This window comes from Anabas testudineus, chromosome 17, assembly GCF_900324465.2.
Source record: "Anabas testudineus chromosome 17, fAnaTes1.2, whole genome shotgun sequence".
NCBI classification, from domain to species: domain Eukaryota; kingdom Metazoa; phylum Chordata; class Actinopteri; order Anabantiformes; family Anabantidae; genus Anabas; species Anabas testudineus.
In genome coordinates this window covers 2882493-2902277 of record NC_046626.1, presented here as the reverse complement: position 1 = coordinate 2902277, position 19785 = coordinate 2882493, and the positions used below count along the sequence as shown (strand labels likewise).

At 40.1% G+C, this 19785-nt stretch overlaps 1 protein-coding gene across 1 annotated transcript; it reads right to left on the bottom strand.

Annotated features, from left to right (window-relative positions):
* Positions 1-15514: 15514 nt before the first annotated feature.
* On the bottom strand, positions 15515-16920 carry ptf1a (pancreas associated transcription factor 1a). The gene is made up of 2 exons (XM_026375086.1): positions 16215-16920; positions 15515-16002 (listed from the first exon to the last, which is right to left on the bottom strand). The coding sequence occupies exons 1-2, from the start codon at positions 16831-16833 to the stop codon at positions 15800-15802; spliced, it is 822 nt and encodes a 273-aa protein (XP_026230871.1). The 5' UTR covers positions 16834-16920; the 3' UTR covers positions 15515-15799.
* Positions 16921-19785: the final 2865 nt, after the last annotated feature.

Below are 19785 nucleotides of genomic sequence, written 5' to 3'. Positions count from 1 at the left end.
AACAGGACAATGAACCAAATTTCACACACACATCATTATGAAGTTCTTATGATTGTTCTCAATAAAGTCATTAAAGATCAGAATTTTTGTGTTATTATTTAAGGCACATACATTTTCTTACCACTGTAAGCAGGCAGATTATGTTGTTTTCAATCTATTGTTACTGACAAACACCCACACATTTACTTTCCTGGGTCAATGCACAAAGCACATTAGGAACTGGATGAGCAGGAGGTCTGTCTGTACATTCTTATTCTTTTCTGTCCACTCTGACAGGCTTGTCTCATCCAGGACAGCCACAGAAAAAAGCTCCCTAACACTCCCAAGCATGGCTAATGTGACAGCACAGGCAGCTATTCATTCACTCACACACTTACATACACACGCATAAACTCACAAGCAACACCCCAGTGACAAGCTTTTTTAACACATGCTTTCAGTCGAGTAGATAGGATAAAGGAGGTGATGGGAGTGCCCCCAACACCAAAGCCCCTTATTGACGATAGACATTACATACGGTTCCTTTAATTTTTCTACTCAAGTGAAACTACTAAAATACATGCACTAGTTTATACTTAAAGTACAGAAGCAAAAGAAGAAAATTGTGGTTTTCTTACTACACAGCTGTACAGTCCCAAACCCTTAAGTTCCCTTTGCATTGTGTCTTCTGAAATGTGTTTACTTTCACTATTAAACATAGCCATGAGTTCTATTGTTGTTTTGTGGTAACTTTTTTGGACATATATAAACATATGTCATATGTTTATATGCATGTTTGCTAATGGGAAAGCATTTCTCCAACAGATTCACTGAGAAGGATTGTCTTAGGTAGTTGCCAGAGCTGTTAGAAGAAAACATTATCAAAAATTTGGGTGAACTGGTGCTGTAAATAAATAGTATTTTATGTTATGTTAAAATAACATGCCTTAGTGTAAACTAATCTTGTCTGTGTGTCAGTGCCTTGGTACACAGCTTCAGTCCTAATGATAATTACAGTCCCATCTACATAACTGCAGAGTAAATTAGATGTTATGGGGGTTGGCCTCTGCTGCATTGACCTTCACCTGCTTCTCTGACCACAAACTTTAAATCAGCCTTTCTAACCCCATTCACACTTCTGGCCGAAGGTTCTGAAGAAAGGCCAGGCAATTCACAAAGCAAGACCATCATTGCCAGGTCAACTCAGTCTCTTTGTAGCTGAAGTTAATAGCACAGCAAGCCCAAAAAACACAAATACTGCTATTCATTGGGTGGAGTCTGAGAATGGCAGAAAATACACAAAGGACTAAAAGAAACATACAAAGCATCACTTCCTTAATCTGGTTGTAGGCCCAATATATTGTGAATGACATGTTTATTCAGTCACATGTGAATTTGGAGATAAATAAGCATTATTAGGTCTGCTGTTTCCTTGGTTTTGGCTGATTAGAGAAAAAACATAAGAAACACAGATGAGAGTACAATGTCAAGACTTAAAGTCAGACATCAGATGACAGCAACATTAGCTGATTTTCAACAAACTCTTCAACCTAACATGCCCCTAATTGTGACAACAATAAACATACATAACAACAGTGTACTAGACCTCATTGTCATGGATACAGTAATAAATGTGTTTAAGGTTATGACACAGTTATCATCCATAAGGTTCAGAGAAAAAATAATAGTTTAGTGAATAGGTACTTTTTTAAGGTTAAAGGGCCTTCATCATTATTGTTCCTGCAAAAAGCACACAGATAAAATTATGAAACCGTAATGGAAAAATGTACTAAATTCTAAACTGCAAGATCACTGTGTAAGATGATATAAGGAATTATTAACTATCTTTACTTATTATACAATTTTTTTGTTGTATTGCAACAATGACAATAAAGTTTCTACAGTCTCATCACATAATTCTACAGTAATTACCAACCATCAAAACAGGCATGAATACTGCATATAGACTAGAGAAGGTTGTTATATGGTTCTCCAGGACTATAATACAAGTGTGTCAGCAATCAGCAGTAACTGGCTGTGAGCTGACTAAGCTCCCTCTTTGTTTTATATTGCCATAAATAAACACATTCTTAAGAACTGGACACAACCTGCTGTTTTAAGGGGTTGTATCACTTAAGGGATTCCTATATCAACCACAAGGACCTCAGAGACATCAACATAATCTGTGTCAATGAGAACTGATCGTTAGGAAAGTATGTGTTTATGTATTAAATGCATGTTTTGCAATGTTATGATATCAAAAATATTTATTAATCTCTTTACTGTGTGTTTGTTATCCTCATCCTCTTTTTTGTCAATTTGTTTGTATCACTTGTTTTTCACTGCAGGACATTTTGATACAAGCCGAAGAAAGGTTCACCAGGTGCAGGTGTTGCTAAGCCTTACTCCTCTTGTCCAGCTTTTTACTTAGCCAATGAATATTTATCCTGCTGAGTACACACTGAGACTTCATTTGTCCTAATGGGCATGGGGAAACAAATGTAATCAGAGAGCACGCACACACCCACACATATGCAGCTAAATGAAAACGTGCGTGCACCAGGTTTCTTCCCTTACCTTAAAAGGTACCTCTATTTTTATTTAGTCCTTATTTAGTCAGTCATGAAGATGGTTCTTCTATTTTCTATGCTGTAGTTCTAGTGTACATGATGAGCCACATCATTATGACGCTTCACCAACAATAACAATGGCCAACGTTTTAGGATTTTTCTGTAGATGTGATGAGGACAGAAAAGAGCAAAGATCATGGTTGTGTTTTTCTCCTGATGAGGAAACTAAAACTCATGTTGAGCTCAACGGCTGAATTATCTGCAGTAATCTACATGCCTGGTATTGACTCATTGGTCTGTGGACCTAATGAGCTTAGCTTAGACGATAAGCCACAATCCTCTGTCAATATGGAAGCTCACACCACAAACTGAGTTATCAGATCCAGAGATGTCAGCCAATGAATCTGAGCAGATTATACCATTATAGTTAGAAAGGTATTGCATCAGAAGCATGCTATTTGATGATCAGGCCTCAGAGGAATAAGTTTAATTTTTAAAGTGAGTGAAGGACAGGCTAATGGCACTACACAGTAACTGAATGTTTCTAGATCACAGTATATGTGGCAGCGCAGAGCTACAATTTTGTTATCACATTTTCATCACTGTAAGAGATAAATACTACTGAACAAATCATGCTGTTCAGTTTTCTTACTACTTGTGTATAAATTGTAATAATTAAAAGGCATGTGATTGCTGTATATGCCATGTTAAAGCTATTTCTGTTTTAAGGTATAAGTGGGTTAATGAGGATGGTATCATAATGGTACATGTTATAATATTTTGTATTAATTATTAGTATTTTTTATTTTTATTTTTATTATTAAGTGAACCAGTGAGACCAGTGAAATGCATCCTCACTGCAGGGATGGCATTAGCAGGTGAGTAGTAGTAGTAGTAGGTGAGCAGTGTCCAGTTAAGGTTGTCACCTTTCTGAAAAAGACCCTACTTCTCTTTCTGTAACCTTACATTGTAAAGTGCCGTGAGATGACTTCTGTTGTGATTTGGCACTATACAAATAAAATAAAATTGAATTGAATTCCTTTCAGTTTGACGGGTTCGCCAATTTAAAGAAGGGTGATGTTGGTGTCACAGTTTTTCTATTCACAATTACTGCTGTAATTTCAGCATTGATGACAACACAGGGTATCTTATTCTTCATGTCTTAATTTTTATGCTGACATGCAGTGTGAATTATGGGAATTATGTCTTTCTAAACTCTGTCCAAACACTTCAGTTGGATCATCAGATTCACAAGTATTTTCAAAAAATATAAATATTAGGTTATCATTTTGTCATGATGTATTATTGATTGTGCCTTTTATGCATTTAAAATTAAATCACCAACACAATACATTTTTAAAACGTAAGGGGTTCTTTATATTTCCTGTTGATATCCTGAAAAGTTGAATCTTTTATGTATGAGTATGCAGTAAGATGTTTCCTAGCACTGACTGATTTGTCAGTAGACTTTGCAGTAGACATCTGCAGAAAGAGTTATCAATAGCTCAGCATATGTCTGACCATCTATCACTGCATCTGACCTGCCTGTGAGTGCAGCTCTTTGACTCTGTTTGTGTGCTCGGCCCACTCTGAGCTGAGTGCTGCAGTCAAAAAGAAGTCAACAGGCTGACAGGGAGCGTACTAGAGGGCAATCGACCTTGAAAAAGCAACTGGCTTTTAGCCACTTACACCCTGAAAGACACAGTGTGACCCAATGGGCCCGCTGCCTCCAACTTTACCCTCCCCCTTCCCCTATAAACACCAACACCACCAGTTAGGGTAGCCTAATATTACCCTAGTCCATAAGCTCACACAATCCCACTGACCCACCATGACCCAACAATGTGCTCCCAGGCCACCTTAACCCACACCCTTCAGCTCCACTCACAACTCATAGATCATTGCTGACACATCAGTAATTGAGCACAGATAAGAGCCAGCAGACAAGGCATCAGGGCTGTGATTCCAATGATATGGCAACACAGTTAAGATAGTGTTAACATTAAGTGGAAGACATCAATGCTTGATAGCCTCATTAATCAGACTCTTTGCTTCTGATACTAAAAATATACACAAACATTTAGCCAACTGAAACTATACATAACATTATTGTAATCTTCTTAAAATAATGCTCAGGAGGTTTTTTCCAGCTTTGTTGCCACTGATTTCTGTCTAATTTTAACCTGATTTGTGTAAGCCCTTGATGCATACATTCATAGTAGTACTGCAGAGATGAAGCAAATTTCTGCTTATTAGTACAAGTTAATAAGAACAAATACAAAAATTACCTTTCAATTTTAAACTCTTGGTGAAAAACATTTTCAACATATAGCGTGATGTGCTGCATTTGCTTTTTGTGCTTCTTACCTGAGATGTATGTTAGTTATGATGATGATGAACAATTCGTTGAAAAATTAATAAACAAACCAATCGATTAGGAAAGTAACAATCAGATCCAACTTAACTGTAAAATAAAACATGTTATTGCCACTGAATGAAGATGTTTCCCATCAGTGTTTAAGGTTCAAAAGCCAGAGAGGCTAAAAGAGAATTGGGGTTTCAATAAAAAGAGAGAACACGTTGTTAGCAGGACATACAAGCGTGATAAATTTCCGTTCGTCTTTTGTCAGTGAATACGTCTGGGCCCATATGCTGGACTACAAAGCTATGTGAAAGACGCATTTAAAAAGCCAGGCCTACCACATTAAAGCCTATAACAATCTCTGTTCATGGTAAGTTATCACTCTCAATTAATCACCCCCCACAATAGAATTTCTGATGTGTTCAAGCTCCCTGAAAGCTGCAGGTCAGGCGAAGGGCAGACTGACTCTTAGTTCTCCATTCTCTATCCTCTAACTCCCCTTTCACTTCATCGCATCTCTCTGCCAGCTGAAGAGCCTTTACATTTTTCTTATTCCTCCAGCTCTCTGAAAGAATGACAGAGCAGAGCATCACACACTCCAAAACAAACACAGAGAGATAGATGTAGATGTAGAGATGTGGGGCTTTATGTGGTGCTAAGACCTCTGTAGTCTGACTGACTGAGTGAGTGAGCCTTTCTGCCTGATTAAAACCCCTCCCCGGTCATTCCACTGTGTTTCCACAGGCTGTGTTACCCATTGAATAGTATTGTATTGTTGGGTCTCTCCCCATCCACTGGTTTAGATTCAGTTACACAGCTTTGGTTAAAAGTCTCCCCCTCCCACTGCTTTGGACTCCATGGTTCCCCCGGCTGACCTGTTTAGAAGCTGCGGTGACAATGTCATGTCGCCCCTCCCATGGGATGGACCCAACATTCACTGTGTTAAGTAACTGAAAAAATTACTTGGGAAGGGATTAAATCAATGGTTCTTTTCGTAACCACAATGAACTGCCAATTTATGGTTGAACATGACAGTGTGGTGATGAAGGGCTATGGAGTGGAGGATCCAGTGATTAACTATAAAGATATATGTGTCAATCAGTGAGAGAACATTAACTGTTCTCTAAATCAAACACACTGAAACATTTTAACACAAAAGAATTGTTTGGAAATTTAAGAATGACATTTCACCTCTTATGACAATTGACATTTAACTTGCACCGTAATCGTTTTTGTAGTATACATTTTATTTACTATGAAAACCGGTTTGGAATTTTGAAGTGAATCCTTACTGTGCAAAAACCACTTTGATTGATTGATGATGATAATGATGATGAGTGGTCTGGAACACTATTTTAACATTAAGCACTAATTGAGTTTGTCCAGCGAACTAGAATATAGAGTTTCACCTCTATCTCACTTAATTATCAAAAGTTTAGGAGCAAAATCATACAAATGTTTCTTAGACTCAGCACTGGAGTGTTGGGGCTATAATGAACACTAGCAAGGTTTTCCATTTGTATTTAATGTTGTGCGTTTCATTCTTATCCTAGTTAAGACAATGGCAAGAAAAGGCAAATGCTCAATTACTCTTCTTATTTCATTTTATTACACTGTATGACATACTGTACATATTAGTAAACATAACATATCTGCATTTGTCTGTCAGAACCAAGTATAAGTGCATGAACTCATGTGTAAAACACAATAACTATTCTGAATCATGAACTCACCACTGTGTTCCTGGCTACTGCAGCCAGTCTTTGAGTGGTAGACTGAATAGCAACTTGTAACGCACAAAGAGAGGAATAATAAGGCTCTGTGAGGGAATGTTCCCTCAGTGCTGGCTCACAGACACACAAAGAGGGGCAGGAAGGATAATCCACTAGAATAGGATAAACTATGAGAAAACAATCCCCCTTTTCTGTACTGTGATAGATATAAAGATATAAATATAGATATAAAGACACATACAGCAAGTGTTTTCTAAAAACACAATTTTTTATGTACACTAGCAGTGAGACACAAAATTTCTCTTAGTCACCAGTCCCATTCCCTGGGGCAATGGATTTCTCTTAGTCATCAATCCCCTGGGGCAATGGAACAGAACAAGCCTATAATCAATTAGCCTTTTTTCTCCTCATGCCGCTGTCAATTAGTTTAGTTATCAAGCATACGACTACTTTATTAGCTTTGCCAACTGCCCCCAACTCTGTTCACTACATCACTTACAACTAGTAACCTAATAACAACACTTTACTTGACATTTATTAGACAGGCGCCTTATGCTCCCAGTCTCAGCAACAACATGATGGCGCCAGTTCTGTCAGCATTCAAAGAACATTAATTGTAATCAATACCTTGATCTTGAGCTGATCATTTTATCTGGTTTGTCTTTTTATAAAAGAACAATTTGTTAGGCTTTAGTGTTGGCTCAAAATAGAAAATACAAATAGGAAGCCTGAGTCACAAACTGGGGGTGTGCAGTTTGAAAGGCTCTTCACCAGACACATTGCAAGTCCAAAGGTTACAACCTCTATTTATCACTACTTTTTTAAGCTCTGTGTTGTATGTGCCCAAACTTCATTGAAATACCTTAATAAAACACTGCAGCATCCCTTGAAAGATTCATTAAGGGCATCTAGAGTGGATTTCTGTAAGATTCTTTACCAATTCTATGCACAATGACAAGGAAATTGAACCTTGATCTAAAGTTAACATGTTCTGTGTCTGAGAGTCAATGATTTATTGAATTTACATTTACTAAATATTGTGAAAAAGTGTAAATTCCTTTGTGCTTTTGAAGATGTTTGCTTGCAGAAACCAGAAATGCATTAACAGTGTTAAATGGTTTACCCCATATGCTGTAAAACCCTCAAACACTTGAATTAAGTTAATTTAGTGCCTTGAGATGACTTCTGTTGTGATTTAGAACTATACATATAAAATTGAATTGAATGCTGTGCAGTGCTAAAGACTTTAAACATGATGTAAAAAAAGAAATGCTTCATCATTGGTTAGGAAAAGAAATGATGACTTGTCAAAATTGTAATAGGTAAAAGATATGTTAAAAGTATAGTAATAATATGGTTGTGTTTAATGTGTGTTTTGTGCTCTCACACTCCAAGTGTTTCCACGGATACTGACTTTAGGTATATTTTACAGCCTGTTGAAGTAGCTCAGGAGGGTTTCTTACTTTGCGCCTGCCTCTCCTTTCACAGCCATACTCTATTGGTGTGCAAGAACAACGCATACAGGGGCGGCACCGAGGCTCGCTGTAAAAGTAATTGGTTTCATTGGAAAGTGGATAAATAGCAGTGGCTGGTTGTGGATGGCTTCCTGCCGAGTTTGACCACTCCTGGGTTAATCGCAGTCCCTCTGAGGTTGGACGATTTCCCAGTCATTACTGGCCTTGAGCCACTGGAATCTCTGACTTACAGTAGCCAGCTGGGATTCAACTGTAGGGAAAGGAAGAAAGAAATGTTAGATGTGTATATTTTATTCTAATCATAAAGACATACTGGGTATGGTTATTTTTCAACTGTTTGGTGCCATAAAAATAAAATTAAATCCTAAAGTGTATTTAGGACCAGTGAACACATATTTCTTACGGTGAATGTATTGTGTTTTCACACCTTTTTCTACAAAAAGATGTAAAATACAATCAGTTGTGCTGTTTCCATTTCCACACTTGTGCTGTTGTTACATGGTTTTTATGAATAAAGACAATAAAATTGCAGGTGGTGCAAAACTGGCGAGGCTATGAGTTTACTATGACTTCATAGACTGGTGTGGTTCTGGTGAGATTGATGTGGGACTGTAATGTGCCACATTCTTCATGTCCTCATGTCAACTAGTTCACATTCATAATTCACAGAAACTGGACTTCGTTTTCTTCCAACTGAAATGGAAGTCGCAGGGCAGGGACAGGGGTAGGACATGATTATGTGATGTTAACAGAATCAACAAATAAATTAGCTACCACATACTTTGAGGTGAGTCAGGGTTTTTTGTATTGTGTATTACATTTGACAAATACAAAAATACGAAAATCATAAGTATATAGATAATCCAACCTTAGTTCCGCTTCTACTGTTTTATCACCTCAATGCATGACTAAATGCTCTTCTTATGCAACGCAGTTTCATCATCATTCATATTCATATATTCAAAACTCAACTACAACTACAAATAGCTTCAAGATGACAGTTTGCTCACTGGAGAACTGTCACTTGTTAACGAGAGGTGTGAATCTAGTTTATTGTGAGTAAAACACCATATCCTGCAGACCCTTCAAGTTTCTTTGTGTTAACTGCATCAACCAGACAAATTTGCTTTTCAGTCTTCCCAGCTCCACCAAAGCTAAGCTGCTATTTAACACCATAAACTCCGTATTTTCTGCAAGCGGGCTTTTGTTTTTGATTGATTTGACGTCTGCATAATGCTGACTTTCTCCGTCCCATCGACTGACTGAAACGGCCTTTTTGTGCCACTTGACTCCGTCTCCCACAAACAGCTGCATTTGTCTTGCAAATCCATCCCCGCTGCGCCGCGCTCAGACGAGGAAAAGAGAGCAGTCGGACATCAGTGAAGTTCAAGCCAGCGAACAAGCGGAGAGGCTGTTCCATAGCAGCCGCTTTTGTCGATATCAAAACGGAGAGCTGGTGAAAAATGATGCATGCTTTTACACCTCTGACTCCTGGCAACTGACAGCGCAAGGAGTGGGGGTGAGGGGTAAACACTAAAAAAATACGTTCCCTTCCCCGGAGGCAAAAGTCGGTGTTGGAGGTGAACAAAAGGGCCCGGTCTAAACGGGTTGAGTGTCCTCTAGCGCACGACGGGGATCAGCAGCGCAGAATGTAGGAGATGGATGGAGACGCACACGTACAAATGGCCGTGACTGAAATTAGCATATTTGTAATTTATCACTTTTTTGTTGAGTTATTCAAGGATTTTTATAGAGTTTTTAAAAAAAGTAAATCGATCATTTTCAATGTGTGTGTTGCTCGCTGAGATAGAGAATTTCTACAGAATAAAAGGCCGGATTTCTTTAGTGTTAGCCTAAAATGCAGTCAGTGGCCATTGACTTGGGTGTTTGTATTTCTTACGTGTTATCTTCTACCTTGAAATCCACTGAGCTCACTCTGTATCATTTCCATACCTTTTCAAATGACCATTTGTGAATATACGGTCATATTTTATGATGGGGCACACAAAAGCTGTGCACAATGCTTCTCGTATCCACATTGATTTGAGCCGCAACAAAGATCATAGCAAGACGTCTTTATGGCTAATTCACTGAAAGGTTCATCTCCCGTCCTCCCGCGCGGAGGTCAACCCACCGTGTTCCGTCCACCAGGAGGGTTTTCAGAGGCCGGTGGCGACCAGCTGGCTCCATAACTCAAATAGTATATACTCGAACTGTGTTTTGAAGCGAGGTTGGAGATAACAGAAGTTTATCATTGAATGAAAAGTAAGCGAAATTCCTCAATCTGAATAATTTCTAGTCAAATACAACTTTAAAATGTCGTATTGCGAATAATAACAAACTGTGATTGTATTTGTAACAATGATGTTTCGTTTAGTTTTATTTCCAGTACAACATACTCCTATAATACCTGTAATCTGTATGTTGCGTTTCAATGAATTAATCAAGTATTCCAGGTCAAGCAAACAAATGGCTGACAACGTTACAGTTTTCTCATCACATCCAACCTGTGGTGGATTTATGGAATTTTGTTTGAATCATACAAAGTGAAAAAGTCATGTCCTCCACTGCCGTTGCTACATATTTAAAGGAGGAGGGCGACAAGGCTAATCAGTGGCTTAATTTTGGCGTGATTTTGAAGTCATTGATTGGGCAAATAACAGGTTTAACTTTAATAACTTTACTGAGAAAGTACATTACGTTTGTCTGCTATCTGGTGAAGTGAGACGAAGCCAAGTGCAAGTGCATTTTCACAGTGCGGGGCAGGCGCACTAGCACGAACTACGAGGGAATTTTACGCATAGACGCCTTGAATCCAAAATCAGATGTACTGCAAAGAATAATATTTTGTATGACGTTCCTAATTCAAACCGTAATTTAACAGCTTCTTGGGACATATTCTTAAAATGAAATGTACATCTCACAAAAATTCACATCAACTGACAATACCGTTTATTATCAGAGGGCTGCATAACTGACATCTCTGATAGCTGAGTTTACTTTATTGTAGCATTCTACAGGAGTTACACCAGTTCAAGCGCACTCACTTCAGTCCCACTGGTTTGGAACAAATCCAAGGTAACACATCTATCTTCATGGTCAGAAATATAAAGTAATTTGCCCAAATTTTACAAAACTGTGTGTTATAGAGAAATAAAAACGTATTCTAATTGTTTTCCTACTAGTCCTTCTGTCTTAGTCACCTTGTGTTTCTTAATGGCGAAATCTGCTCGTGCGCCCCAGAGCCACTTGTTGCAGGCGCATAAAGTCGGAGCTTTTGAGAAGTTAAATATCCCGGAAAGAACACAAGTTAGTATCTCAAGGGCTTCACGGACACAAAGGACCAGCGCCTTAGCACCATATGCTTGATGGCTACAGCCGTCCAGCCTTTATTAAAGGCAAAAAGTGGTCCTTTAAAAGTTGGAAAGGCCCCTTTATTTGAGTTAGATGGAGCACTTGCGCACAAAACCAGAAGCGCGCATTACCATTGACTCGCCCCCTGTCTCTTTCTTTCAGGAGTCTGAGGCGGCACCGTCATCGCCCATTTCCCTCCAACATAAGCTTTTCATCACCCGGCTTTGTTCTCGGTGAAAGTAATGCTGCGAATCAAAGAGATGACAATATTTTCTATCAGCTTGAAGACCCTGGACAAGGGCCCTCGAGCTTTGGCAAAAATCAGAGCCGGTTATTCATCCTGTCACTCCGCACCTGTGGTCCCACATTCAAAGTATACAAACCTGTTCCTATTAACATTAATTATTCACAAACAACACAAAGGCTGAAATAGAGCAGGTTGAAGTCTGTTTATGGCTACTAAATGTTTAATTCCTCTGAAGATGTGCCCAAACCTTTTTTCCTCTCGCTCGTTCGCAACCGAGAGCCCGTCTCTCTTTCAGCCTTGAGTAGCCCTACATTTTGGATTTTACAATCGCAGCATCTGCTTAATCTTGCGAATGAAAATATGACACAAAACATAGCTAGCAGAGGATTTGTTAATTCCTGTTAATGAGTGATCAACGCGGGAAACACTCGGGTGCAGGATGATAAGAGACGTATGGTTCCGGGGCCACCCGGGGACAGTTTGCTCTCTTGTGGCGAGAGAGCCAGGTGATGGCAAGAAAATCGCCTTTCCGAAGAGAACACACCAAACCCACCTCCTTTCTGTCCTTGAAAAAATAGAACACATAAATTCAATAGGCTTATCAAGGGGCGGCGAAAAGACCTCCCTGTTAATTGGATGGGGGCGCACAAAACAAACGCAGAGACATGTTTGGCCTGTCTAGTCCGCGCTCCGATTTCAATCCAGTGTCACATCATTGAAAATGTGTTTTATTATTGGAAAACGTCATGCTTTCCAGTTGCCATATTGTCTCTTAGACAAAGGCTGATGGAACATTAAAGACATGGAAAACGGTGCCAACCCGTCTCGAAGACACTGCAAAGGCCCTTCTCGCTTTGCTTGCTTTTAGGCAGCTGCTATCCAGGGACTCGGGCCTTAGGAAATGAAAAGAGACAAAGTTTGAGCTACCAGGTGCATCGCGGAGAACACGGCAGAGACCGATCTGTTCCAGTGAGACAAGGAAGCGCTCATAAAGATGTCATTTAGGTGGGTAGGTCAAATCTGAAAACAAAAAAAGCGCACGGGAAGGAAGAATCATCCTGGTTACCTCGCCTCCGTACCAAACACCTCCTCCTTATTTCTCGTCAGACACCTGTTGGTTACCAACGGCTCAGACAATCTTCGGAGCAAATCTCTATCCTGTCGCTCGCGTGGCACCGGTGAAGCTAAGAGCTGACTAGATCGGCTTCAGGGCTGACAAACTGATGCTATGATGACACAAAAGGGAAGGTTATAAGGGGTTTTATTTACGACTTCGCATAATCTGCAAACCAAGCCGAAGTTTTACTGCAGGTGTCTCACCCAGTGCACTAACATATAGGCGTAAAACAGATTTTTGAAAGTATTCAACGTGGACTTTCTCATTAATGTATCAGTCAAAATTGTGTAACTAATAGCAGAGGCATTTACACCTCATTGTACTTTGTTAATTCACCTTTCTGCCGAGCCAATGCACGGATTCACCGCCCCTGATGCGTAAAAGTGCTGCAAGCCTGCAGCTACGTTTTATTAACCTATCACTTTCAGCAGGACGGCTGGCTCATAGCAGTGTCTACGTCAGCGTGCAAAAATGATAATTCTTCATGGTTGCGTGTACGTTACTAGCTCCAAACGTCTGGGAATTGGTGTGTGTGTGTGTGTGTGTGTGTGTGTGTGTGTCCAGGCATTTGAATGTTTAGATACCATAGAACCATTTAGATACTAGAAAACTAGTGTCGTTAAAAGTTAAATGTTGGAGCATTTTAAGGTAAAATTCCATCTGTGACAGACCTTAAAGTCTTTGTCACTGAGCTTTGGTGTGCGTCTTCATCAGTATTTTAATTGCAGCCAATGTACTATTATAGCTATTTAATATCACCAAAAATGCACCAAAGTTAGAATAAATTGTCATTCACACTGTGGAAAGTCGCTTTCGGTTGAATTGATGCATAGCAAACACGACAGTGAACACAAACGTTCTCTACAACTAATAAATATGTTCCACCTTGGTGCTTTTTCTTAGAATGTAATATTGCAATGTAATTTCATTTGTTTTAGAAATGTGGCTAGACTTCCCTCAGTGTACTAACAACTGTGTTATCCTCTCAGAGTCGCATGAATCCATGTTGTGGCACTGGTACAGCACCGTGGTCAGGAGAAAGCGCTACTGTAGGCGTGAAAGCGCGCCACCGCTCTATATGGTGAATCAGCGGCCTTTGAGCTCAGCGCCGATCCTTTCTCAACCAAATTACTGCTTGGCGTGGTCCATAATGTGCAGGCCTTCAGAGAAGTAAGGGAAATAAAACCTGTCAGACAGTAAAATGGTGGTGTCCTTTTAAGCTTTGCCAAGCCCGTAGCCGGAGTGACAAGATAGCCTGGAGTATTTCAGCCTGTCCCTTCCGCTTGGCTGCGGCAGCTCCAAAGGATGTTGAGAGGCTCTCCGCTGAGACATCAACGACACAAAAGCGTTAAGGTGTGAGAAACTACAATGCTACCACTGTTTTAAACCCCGGCTCTGTTGCAGCACAATTAAAGTGGGACCGACCCTCTTGCCAAAGAGGTGAAGTTGCCCAGCATTGACTCGCTAATATTTGACTTTCTAATGGCTGTAATAGGATTACATGCTGCTGTCGCGCTGGTAATGAGAAGCGGACGGACTCACATAGGATCTGGAGAGTTTGCTGAAGAGAGAGAGAGAGAAAGAAAAAAAACTGAAGCTCTCTGTATCTTTAAATAATTGAGATAAAAAAGAAAAAGTAATGCCTAAGTGTTATCTGTAAAAAAGTTCACATATCTAACAACTGTACAAAAATTGTTATTATTAAACAAAAGCTGGCCCACCTGTTTTGCAGAAGCTTTTTAAAATCCCAACTTTCCGATAACCTAAGATGTGATATGCAGCCGTTCTTTGTAGGCCACCCGAGTCTTATGTTTGCAGCTTTTGGGCCACGTTTCATATACACAGCAGTGTGTTGGTAGTGTGGGGGTGGCCGCAGAGGAGGCCCTGGGACACATGTTGGAGGGATGCCGCTACCACGGGAAAATCTGTCCTGGCAGCACCTGGCAGCACAGAGCAGCATTCAACAGCCTCCCACCATCCTGTTGCACGCCTGCGTGCGCTTTAAACACCTTCAGCTGTGTTGGGTATACAGTGTCTCTTCATTAGCATCTCATTTTCATATTTATGTCATACTCCTGGCCTTTAATAATTTGAGTTAATTGTTAGCCCGTGTTACCGTGACTTAGTTTTGTTAGAACTTAATCTTCATCACCGTCCAGGGACAAGACAACGTTCCATCATATGCGCATTTTAATGGACATGAGAAATTATAGGAAAATAAAATCTGTTTTTGACCTGATCTCTTCGCCCACAGTGAAGAGCTGGTAACTGTAGGCTCATAAGAAAAACGAGAGGAAGAACGTAGGAAAGAACCATAGCAGACATATTTCTGACAAATGTGCCTCGTTTGAAATCATATTTAATTAAAAAACATTTGTTGATACTCAAAAAGTTTATTGAGTATTTCTTACTTCCGTCTTACTTAGATGTTCACAGCACAGGCTTCTCTCGCTCTGGAAATGCCCAGGAATATATTGTGTGAAGTTTGTGATGTTCGTTATTAGAAAGGTTTAAATCTATCTATCTATCTATCTATCTATCTATCTATCTATCTATCTATCTATCTATCTATCTATCTATCTATCTATCTATCTATCTATCTATCCATCATAAAACAAGAGTTTTTAAATGTTTTATTATATTCATATATGTGCTTTTATTTGCCGATCGATATAAATATAAATTATTGTACAACAATATAAAAATATGTTTATGTCATCCATTAAATTAGAACATATATTATACTATTAAAAAAATAAAATAAATACATGATTGCCATTTGCCTTAATTACCAAAAATAAAATTATCAACGTGATAAACATTGAAAGGAACGTGGGAAACTGTACATGAAGCTCACATGATGTTCACGTTTTTACAATGCGCAGTCGAGTGCACATTTTTATACATTAACAATTGAGTGTGCGTCTAACAGAACAAGTCAGAAGAACTCTGAAGTTTTTGTTTATAGCGCAAGGCCGAAAGGAGGCTCGTTTTCAATGTCTGTAAGGCCCGATTTATTGTGCAGTTTTCGGGGATCTTCCGGTGTCCAGACCCTAGCTGTGCGGATGATGTTCTGCTCTCGGAGTTGTTTTTCATCTGACCACGACAGAGAATGACCGGCGAGCGGAGGCAAGCCGTAGTCCGGGTCACTGGGGGAGGGTGACCCTGGGAAGAGAAAAGCACCAGAGAATTAATCAATTTTATTTTCATTATCCTGCACTTAATTTGTGATCATAACTGTTAAGGAAAGACCGACATTATTACTTAAAAGGAGATGCTTAGATGTTCACAAACTGCACATTAGTTTGCATCGTTTTCTCCGAGCCTCATCACCACTACTGCAGCACTAAAAAAGAAAAAGCTTTAATTGAACCTACTTGTTCCTCTATGACAGATGATGACCTTCTTGGGTTGTGCGTGGGTGTCACTGCAGGAGTTTCTGATAGGCAGGTCAGACTCTACGAGCTCTGCGAGGAAGTTGATGTAGCCGATGGCGAGTCGCAGAGTGTCTACTTTGGAGAGTCTTTTCTCGTAGGGTAGAGTCGGGATATGGGAGCGGAGCCCTTCGAACGCGTCATTGATGGACTGCATCCTCCGCCGCTCCCTGATGTTGGCCGCCTGTCTTAGCTGCTGCATCTCCTTCTCAGACCTCATCCGCCTTCTCCGCTTCAGTAGAGGTCCGCCGTGAAGACCTATCTGAGGGGACAAGTCCGGGGTGCTGTCGGCACAGCCGTAGGAGAAGGTGGAGGATGAGGAGGAGAAGGACAAGTTACCGATGTCGATGTCTCCATCGCGATTCGCTGCTCTGCCGCCGCCGTCTTTGCTATAATACTCTTGAAAATGACTGGTGAGGAAGTCAACGTCGTCATCCAAAAAGTCATCAGTGTCCAAGTGTCCGTCTCTAGAGGACTGGTCGGTGAAGAAATCGTCATCGTCAAAATAGGGAGGGGAGGAGAAAGATTCGAGTCCGGAGAAGGGATCCAACACACTGTCCATGTCTATGCGCGCGGCTGCTTGCTCCTGTTGTTGCGGAAACAATGACACGTTGTTTCTTCCTTTATGAACGTGTTGCTCTGTGCTCGCTGCTCACACTCAACACTTAGTTTTAGTTGAAGAACCGGCACGCGAAGGTCCTTTATAACGGCATTCATAGTCGCGTGCCGTTTGCCAGGACGGCTAGCCAATCGCAGCTCGGTCCGCGAGTCGCATCTCGAGATAATCCCCGAGAAGCCACGCCCCCTGTTGTCCGCTGTGCTGGATGTGACATCTTAACTGTGTACAGACAGCCGAACAGTTCAAAACCCAAAACTAGACCAGCTCACTTCTGTACTTACACAGAATCAGTGTAAAACCAGACCGTCAAAAGTTGCTTTTCAGAGTAAAATATTTCAGGAATAGTATTTTCCATTAAGTGGTCAAGCCACTACACAAAATATGTTTTGATGAAAGATTTGTCAGTTTCTAGGGCACCTGTCAAGTAAGACAATACAAAAAGCCAAAGTTTAAATAACACTTTTGTAACACTTTTACATCAAATTAACATAAAAAAAATGGAAAATAGAGAAAGATAATAGATAGATATGTATAGATAATTTATGGATACAATACAATATATAATACAAATAAAGTCATATACTATTAGATTGGAAACTGAAATGTGTTTATCCCTTCATATGTTTCCATACTCTGTGTAGTGTCTAGTGTAGAATCTTAAACAATACAATTCGGTTTGCATCACTGCTCAAACTGGGACCAGTGCAGAATGTAGAGGATATTTGCTTTCCCTGTAGAAAATCTGGTTGCATGTGATGTGAAGAGCCCACAGCTCAGTCATTTATTTAGCCATAAGTGGGCAGCGCTACCTCCATAAATACATGCACCAGTAGAGTAGTGGACGCGCCACTTGTGCCAGTCAGTGCGGTTTTGACTGGAAGGACTGGTTGACAAATAGAAGCACAGTGGTGGGCCTCGGGGCGCGCGCCTCTCTGACATCTCATGGGCTCTGTAAGTACGCATCTATTCAGTCCATTCAGTGAGAGGGCTCACTTTGTTCTGCAGAAAATTGATCTTTTAAATAGACAGGATGCATGCGCGCGCTGCTGTGTGCTATTGGTGCTGCGGTGGAAAGATGCAACACGGGCCGTGATCGTGGGAAGAAAGCCACTTGCGTCCCTGTCGCCAGTCAGTGCAACACGTTGAGTTATAAATGACGCTTGTGTGGCTGTCAAAATAATGAAGCTGTAGCTAGGAGCTGGCATGCCTCAACACACACACACACACACACACACACACACAACACATACACACACACCCGGCACCAAACAGGTGCTGAGTAGTTTTTCCCATTTGCTGAAACTTCAATCAGCTGGCATCATGGAAACCATACAATAACGATTGACATGAAAAACATAACATGTAAAAATATAGTAAAATCCACGCTTTAAACGCCATTAATCTACAACAGCTAAAGATCTTCACAAAAGGAAAAATATGGCCTCGCTTTGAAAGAGCGTTTTTTTTATTAAAACGTTATCACTAAAACAATAAGTGTGCGTGTGTTTTTCAGGGAAAGATTTAGAAAAAGTGTGTGTGTGTCCCACCCCTCCTTATCCTTAAAAACAGATGATAATTCGAACCGTGCAGGTTTTTAATGCGCCGTGACCGCGCGCTCCACGCCGGCTCATTGATGAACGTGCTGCCATTCTGAACGGGCCGAGCTACGCAAGCGGAGCAAGTGTTTCGGTTCCCATGCAGTCCCTCAAACTGCAGCATGCAGCAGGCTGGACGATGCATTAAAACCAGCCACGCTGTCCACGGTGAACACCAGGGTAGCGGTAGCGTGAAGGGGGCGCGCGCACGCACACACACACACACATACACACACACACACACGCATATACAATTGTTAGCTGGTCGCGTTTTTTGTATTCACAGCGCGTTAAAACTCAATCAAAAATACAAATTATATTTTCCCATCCCCAGTACCTCCTAATTATGAAAATCTCCGTCAATCTTCACTATATCATTAACAATGAGATGTATCAGGGAGACTTTAAATTTGGTCTAGTGCTTTATTAATCTAGGTCTAGGTAATGTTATATTTTAGTCAGCTGCTGATCATTTAGATGTTTCTTCCTCGATGGTGCTGCAGTATATGAGCGGCTTCTCTGTCAGGAAGTGGAAAAGGAAATCCTGAAAGTGAACTAAGACAGACAAATGTGTGGAATTAGAGCTGGAGTTAATCCTGCCAGAGAGTCATTCAGTGGTAATCCCGTTAATCTCTGGCTACAGGGGATTATCCATCTGGATGACTAAAACAAATTAAAGGGATTTACTGAGCAGTAATTTAACAGTTTTATTAGATGCGTCGTCAACCTTCAACATAACCTTTACTTGTTGTTCACTTGAAGATTGCATTTACTTTATTCCTGGCTTAGAGGTTTTTTAATGTGATTCAGGGTAACACTGGAGAGTTCTAGTTGCATGCTAGTTTTACTGTATATGAGCATGGGATGTTTTTACACATGAAATGTCTAGAACATAAATGTTATATATTTTTCTCTTGTATGCTTTGGCTTTGTAGTAAAGTCAGCTGCCATTAAGCACACAGACGTCATGTCTCTGTGACATGTTTTATTATAACCTCATATATTCCACATATTCTGCTTCTGACATTTTTAGCATGAACATCGTCTCCTTCTTTGACCCCTTGTACTAAAATAAAACACAAAATGAATGCATTTAAACTAAAAGGGGAACAAGTTCATCATATTTAATGCTGAGAGACAGTTTTAAACAATGTTTAAACAATAATTTGTGAGGTAATTGAACAGATCAGTGAATAAAGAATCTTTTATTGACAAAGAATAATATAAACCAACATGCATATGTATCTAACATAAAATACTTATTATGTGAGCCAGATTGAAGCATAATATTATTATTTGC